General features: G+C 32.6%; 1 protein-coding gene across 3 annotated transcripts; it reads left to right on the top strand.

Annotated features, from left to right (window-relative positions):
- Nucleotides 1–1,027: 1,027 nt before the first annotated feature.
- On the top strand, nucleotides 1,028–6,136 carry LOC140049138 (cytochrome c-like). Of its 3 annotated transcripts, none has more exons than XM_072093960.1 (3): nucleotides 1,028–1,114; nucleotides 3,412–3,625; nucleotides 5,434–6,136. In XM_072093960.1, exons 2-3 carry the CDS (start codon nucleotides 3,424–3,426, stop codon nucleotides 5,580–5,582), a joined length of 351 nt encoding a protein of 116 aa, XP_071950061.1. In that variant the 5' UTR covers nucleotides 1,028–1,114; nucleotides 3,412–3,423; the 3' UTR covers nucleotides 5,583–6,136. The 3 variants fall into 3 exon arrangements, with proteins under 3 accessions (XP_071950061.1, XP_071950075.1, XP_071950067.1); XM_072093974.1 differs by having other exon boundaries at nucleotides 1,074–1,118; XM_072093966.1 differs by lacking the exon at nucleotides 1,028–1,114 and adding an exon at nucleotides 1,239–1,381.
- The last annotated feature ends 1,613 nt before the right edge of the window (nucleotides 6,137–7,749 follow it).

Raw genomic sequence — 7,749 nt, 5'->3', positions numbered from 1 at the left:
ATATAAAAATGCCATTAGGCACGAATTAGTGAATTTCAAGAATATCGATGTCTTAAACATAATAATCTAAAAAACTCACTATTACATAAATTGAATAAGTTGAAGTTTTAATAATACTGAGACAAACTAGACTAGTTTTATACCTCTATGAACGGCTTAAACTGTGAATAGGCCTATGTTGTTATATGTATATCAAGTGTAGCCCTAATTATTTTGGACAAGATATCGAAATTAATTAGCCCCTTTACTGTAAATAATAGGCTACGTACTATTATATAAACTTATTTATGGTTTTTTTTTATATTTATTTAATTTATTTCTTATTTTGCAAATAGATTTGATGGTATATTCATTTTGTTGTGTAATTTCCCGGATTGGTTGATGGGGTATAACGGGGTTTTTAAAAATGTTTTTTTTGTTATGTATGTTAGGCCTATTTGTTTTTGGCGGCTAAAATAAAAGATAAGATTTTTTCCATGATGATTTAAAAATATGGCTTAATTCGTATTGCCCTAACTAATATAATCTGAAATGTATGATCCACTAATTCATCCTGGTTAAATCCACCTGGTACTATACCATCAATAACAATATTAGAATGAATAAAAGGGGATAACAGCGGAGTAGGTTTTGAATTGAATATCACAGGCATTAATTTTTATATGCAAACAATTAATAAAAATAATACTGCATGCTGCCGTCTTGAAAACCGATAAAAGTTTTATTCAGAAAAAAAAAAGTCCGTAGGCCTAGTATTAGGTTATAAACACTTTTGGATGCAAATCGTCTGACTATTTGGGCATAAAATCATTGAGTTTGAATACAAGAAAGTATAATTATTGTGTTCTGTTTCCATTCATGATATCTGATTACATAAATGTTTTAATAATACAGTATAGTACGGTATTAGTATACGACTTACGACAGCGCTCTTGTTCAGTAGCCAATCAAATGTACTTAATATCGAACCTTATTTGGAATATAAAGGTTATTGCGTCATGAAAACGCATGCGTATAATGTTCTTATAAACGCGATTTGTACAATTTGTAAGAACTATTCGCCGGTTCAGCTTCCGTTTGTACTATATTTTAAAATAAATTCTTCATAAAACATGTAAGTACGTTTTATTATTTTAAATTTTTCTTCTCTTTAGAATATTTATATAGTTTATTTTGATAATATGTACTAAAATATACATAGTTGGTTGATTTATACGGTTTTTGAGACAGAAATGTGTAGGCAGTTCAACTGAAGGGTAATCAGGCTGCATGTTACGTCAGAATTTATAATCCACTTGATTGCTTGACGCGGCACGTACACACACGTCCACCAGCAGTGTAGTTAGCGATTTTTCTAGCCTAGGCCTAACCATTGATCAAGGTATACACTGACTGTTTAAGTCATTATTGATGATTTATTTGTAGGCTACTATCAGATCATTGTTAATTTGTTGAAATATTGTTTTTTAAGTTTTTAAAAAGTATGTTTGGCAACATGAAGCAAATAAAATATAACTTTTGTTTCTTATTTATTATATTAAATTAAGAATAATAATAATTATTAATAATAATAATTTTTTCGGAAAACGCTTTTTGAACAGCGGCACACATAATAATGGTGCATCTTTAAAACAATTAACGCCGTGGTTAGGATTCCGGCACCGGAACTCAACTGCCCAGTGTTAGGGATTCCCTAACACGCTATTGCGCATGCCCAGAGCGAGGTAATCGGCGACTCTATACTATCATCATCTACAGACTACAGCAAAGATACTACACTATCTTTGCTAACAGCGATGGATCTATTAATAGCTGCGCCACGGCAAACTAGCCTAGCCCATTCATATATAAACTTCATATAATTATGAATTATAATTACATGACTAGTTTTATGATTTTCAAGTACAAAATAAAAGATAACGCATTATACTGTAATAACATGCACTCGTATACTACAAGTTGATTTGTTGACGGCAGCCGCCGCGCGGATATGATGTGAAAAAAACAGAACTGTTTGGGAAGTCGGGGTCGCAACGCTAAGCTATATTCACTTTCGTACATTTCTTGAAATATGCAAGCGTTATGCTACTGGGTAGGCCTGTGTTTTTCTCCCGTTCCGAACTTCATACTTCCTCTGTCTAATAAAATTACAGCATTACGATTCTTAGATACTGTAGATACTGATTCTTATCAATATCAAAATAATTATTTTTAACGCTTGGCGTAGTCGTATTTTGATTGATTGATTTTATTCGATATTCATACAATGTACAAAAAGAATACCAGGATAACCCATTAAGTCGACAAATAAAAATTAAACTTATTGCCAATGGGGTCCAATCCGTATTAACTGAAAAAGTGAGTGGTTGGGCCTAGTACAATATATCATTAAGTTGGACGCAAATTTTAATTATTTAATTCATGTATGGCCTAGGCCAAGTTTCATCCATCGCTCTCTCCCCGCGCAACGACTAAAGGCTACAGTAAATACCTATAACAGCGTTCGACTCTCGGTGGTGTGTGGGTGCGCGGTCTGCAGCTGACGTGCATGCAAGCTATAATTACTTCGCTCTGGGCATGCGCAATAGCGTGTCGGATTCCCTAACGGTGGGCAGTTGAATTCCGGTGCCGGAATCCTAACCACGGCGAGCAATTAAACATGCAATATAAAAATATATGAGTATAAAAAATAAAGGTAGACTAGATTAAAACAGATAATATTCTGATAAACGGAAGTTCGATAAAACCAAGTTAAAAATAACCTGTAATACTAATACCAATTAAATGCAACCCACATACATAACCTTGGACACTAAATTAATAAGGTTAATGAATATTAATGATCACTAATTTGCAAGATTGAAAATACTACTGTGACTTATTTTCAGTCCTTCAATGTTAAAATAGTTGAAATCTCTTTATTTTCCCTTAATAAATAGAAAGTGTATGGGCTTTTGGTAGTGAATATACTATTACTGTCATTAAATTAAAACTTTTATTATTGGTACATTCTTTAATCCTACTTAAGTTAAACTGTAGTTTTCAAATATATTTAGTTAATAATAATGTTTAGTAAAAATACATCGGCCTAGTTTAATAACTTTTTTTGAATTACTGTATTATGTAATTTAATTGCCTGTTTAATAACCTTGATCATATCCATATATATATACAGTACGTTTCTAATTTAAGCTCCTTTTATGAATCACTCAGTGATTGTCATACTGTACAATCATTCCTAAAGTACAGTAAAGTGGATTGAGTTTATGTACAGTTTTGTAGTGTAACATAACAGCAAGTTTATTCTAACTGTTACAAATATTGAAAAATACAGTAACTTGTTTATATATTTAAATTTATAAATTAAGAATATTTTTCTATGCTAAATACTGTATTTTATCTCATCGACAGAATTGTAATAAAATGGCTGAAAAAGTTCCAGCAGGTGGCGTCCCAAAAGGTGACCCAACAAAAGGAGCAGCAATTTTCAAACAAAAGTGCACACAGTGCCATGTAATTGATAATAGTGGTAAACACAAGCAAGGGCCTAACCTGAAGGGAATGTATGGAAGGAAGACGGGGCAAGCAGCTGGATTTAGTTACACTGATGCCAATAAAAATAAAGGTAATTATTCTAAAGCTCTGTCTACACTATCAAGTACAGTCAACTCTCCCAATACCGGACTCTCCCAAAACCGGAATTCACGAAAAACCGGACTTTTTTGGAGGGCCCAATTTGTCCCTATTCTAAATGTACTGTAATTTATTATGAAAACCGGAATACCCAATTCCGGAATCCGGACAAATTATGAAGTACAAAACACGAAAAGTAGCGTCTGAAAACCGGACTGACAGTTAAAAAACTCCAAATATTTACGAAAACAACGTAACATCGTCGTCGCTGACTCGGATTCAATACATTCACAATGTACAAAAGCTTTTAACCATACCCTCACCGGCCATGCATGAAGTGCGCGACGTTTCGCGGTACGATCAAATAATGTTGCCATGGAGCGCTACACTGTGATTGACAGGTCAGTTCATTGTTAACCCACGAGGCGGCAATTGCTTTGTTGCGTATCGAACTGCGGTGGGCTTTTTCACATCGAAGCGCTATGTCTTAATTAATGTCTATTGTTTTTAGCAGGGAGTTGTTAAGAACTCCCTGTTTTTTAGCGTATGAATTGTTTTTTAATAAAGTTCAATTTACATTCCACTTTGTGTCTTTGTTTTGTTTAAATTATTGTTAAATTCACAATGGCAATAGGACTTTAAAAAGGAATGTTTCACTAAAAATGTGCATCATTATAAATTTGGAAATCATTATGGCAAAACGTAAACGGAATGAACTTGACTTAACTAGTGTTAATAAACTTTGAAATGTTACCAATTAATTATTGTGTCATTATTGCTTGGCTCGTTTACCTGTACAATTTTCATCATTGCTATCAAATTACGTTAAAATAAAGGAGCTTAAAAAACATGTGGTCTAGGTGTGGGCGTTTTTATTTGATTATGACACCTATGCACATGCGCATCAATCAAAGCCCTTATCACCCATGCAGCTGCTGCTCACGAAAAAAAATAAACAGACCGAAATTATGTTCACCGTACGTACATACGTAGGCCTTTTTGCCGTTAAAAACACATTGAGAAACAATAATTTACTATTGTAACATGTTTTATTGGTACAGTAAATAATGTAACTTTTAAAAAAGGTAAACTGAATTAGCTTAATATTAATAAAGTAGGCCTAGGCCTATCAGTATTTATTTAATTAAAACTAGATTGACACAATCATAGCCTAGCCTAGGCCTTCCCTACGCTAGGAGACCGTACCGGGCAGCATTCGGACCGGTGATTCAAAGCATTTTCAGTGACAACGTGATGACTTTAAAAATATGTTTTCAGGAAACCGGACTTTCGAAAAACCGGAAAATATATGCCCGCCCAAGGGTGTCCGGTATTGGGAGAGTTGTTTACAAAAAAGTGTGATGTGCCCAAATTAGGGTAGTAATATGCCTTAATACAGAAGTGATATGACATCATCATGTCCATATATGGGCACATCATATTTGTTGTCACATAAAGTTTGATAGTGTATTAGACAGAGCTGGGGTGGGCACAACCCTTTTCACATACTTTTAATAAAGTACATTTTCTCTAATCTTCCAATAGGTTATTTTACTACACTGTAGTAGATGCTGCCCAGTTCATCTTTTCTATTCCTCTGTCTACAATATCAAACTAGTATCAAAAAAGTGTAATGTGCCCATATATGGACATGATGATGTCATATCACTACCATATTTGGGTATATCACTACCATATTTGGTCACATCACACTTTTTTCAACCTATTCCTTTCGTATTGCCCTTTCTTAACATAATAAATAATAATAACTCAATTGTAACTTACTTTCTATTCGTTTAGGTATTACATGGAGTGAAGAAACATTATGGGAATATCTATACAACCCTAAGAAATATATACCTGGAACCAAAATGGTGTTTGCTGGATTAAAAAAGAAAACTGAAAGAGCTGATCTCATAGCTTTCTTGAAGGAGGAAACTCAAAAATAATGATCACACTTCTTGCCGGTGAAATGAAAGGAAAAACAATAATTCATAGACAATTGTAATTAAATTGAATATCATTTTACAGAAACACTTATGGATAGAAAATAAAATGTGTAATTTTAACAATTCATATATTTTGTTTACTGCGGTCCCCATGGCGATCACATACAGTATATAATAAATCTCGATGTTCACTACTACAGTATCTTAATTTCTTTTGCTGCTGTTTAAATGGTAAACTTGTTTGATATGGATATAATAAAATGCAATAAGATTTAAATATAACTATTAGGTTTTATTAGTACCATTGTTTTGACTGGCATTGATTGTGTTATGGGTGCTGTGTATTGTATATTGATAATTTTATTGTTTGAATATGATGTAATAAGGAATTACGTTATCAAATGTATTTATGGTAGTGCTGCACCGATTGAATTTACTGGTAAACCATTGTGGCGAATATTTAAATCTAAATTGTAGATTCCTCAAATTTCACCTCTTTGATTCTTGTTATGACTCATTAAAGTTTAAATAAATATGTTTTTCGTGTGTACCAATTTATTTGTTAATTTGGAACATAAAACAGCAGAAAACACAGATTCCTAATTATTCCACTTGAAAAATATAGAAGATATAATGTATCCATTGTATGTATGTACCCATAGTAATTTATATAATGTATCCATTGTATGTACCCATAGTAATTTATATAATGTATCCATTGTATCCATTGTATGTACCCATAGTAATTTTATAATTCATTGTAGTGTGTTATGTGAAGGTTTGGCAGTGGTGCTCATAGTGAACAATGTCATGAGTCTGCAAACAAAGGATCCATTCTTGTTTGCTATATTTAAATTTGTTTTAATTGAAAAAAAATAATTACAACTGTATAATAGTTTTGCTTGCATTAGGAATAAGGAATGTTTGAGTTGAATGAAAAAAATATTTTCATGTGTTGAAATATTGACAGGTACTGTGTAAATTCAGTTGAAACAAAGTTATACCATGGACTAAATAGGTTCATGCTTTATACACTGGGATTCTAAAAAAATATATTCTTTGGTACAGCTGAATCTTGATAGAAACAGCAAGCCTCAGTCAATCAGGCTTTCAAGTAATGAAATTGTTTGACATTCAAGCCAATATTTGTAACACATAAACATAAGGATTTTGGTCGCAGAGGAGAGCAGTTACAGGCTATGGCTTTGGTGTATTCTACACATGGGTTTCATATCATGCAATAGTCCGGTCTATAGCAGCATTACACAATTTAATTTACTGGGCATGCAATAGATCATTAATAGTTGAAATTTGAGTAAGTAATACAATCAACCATGGAGGTATACCTCCATGAATCATTTCATTCATTTCATTTATTTATTTGACCAACAAAACCGTTAATATACAATGTACAAAGATGAATTGGTCAGGGACTGCTAAAGTAATACGATTACTGTAACTACAAGAGTCAGCAGTCCCATGATCTTAACTAAAATAAATATATAATTTTATAAACAAATAAAGCTGTGAGTAAACAGAAAAAAAAAAGAACAGATATGATAAACAAAAAAATTTGAATAAAATATACAAAAAAAAAGATCGCGAATTAACGATAATTATCAAGAAGGAAAGAGTCATGTTGATTACACACAATATGCCAACATGGGTCAAGTATTATGGGAGAAAAAATAATGGAAGCCTTTGTTTGTTGAAGTTTTTTTAATATTCAGTATCATATTATTATGTAGGTATCATATTTTGCCCAGTATATATCTCTATACATGGTCGACATGTCGAATACTGTATTAAAAATATAGGTCACCACGTGACGTCTGTACTCGGAAACTAATCAAACAAACTGTTGACCGCACGGAACGCACATGTTTGTGAAATTCGAAGAAATTAACAGTAAAAAGGTGCAGTAAATAACGTTTATTTGTTCAATTAGTTATATATAATACTTTAATTTAAGTTTAATTTTTGTCGTAGGGATGTTTATATCGTTAAAACAGCTGCTGGTGCAACTATATAGTCTAGGCCTCTCTAGTCTAGGTTATATCACGGTCATTCAATTTTCATGCTCTGCCTGTAGTCGGAGCAAAGCATACCTGGAATTTAAGGAATACTGTAATAGTTAGGCCTAGACCATCACGAATTCCTACTAGCG

Source organism: Antedon mediterranea, chromosome 1 (assembly GCF_964355755.1).
Source record: "Antedon mediterranea chromosome 1, ecAntMedi1.1, whole genome shotgun sequence".
NCBI classification, from domain to species: Eukaryota; Metazoa; Echinodermata; class Crinoidea; order Comatulida; family Antedonidae; genus Antedon; species Antedon mediterranea.
The sequence above is the reverse complement of the archived record's forward strand: the minus strand, read 5'-3'. Positions and strand labels throughout refer to the sequence as shown.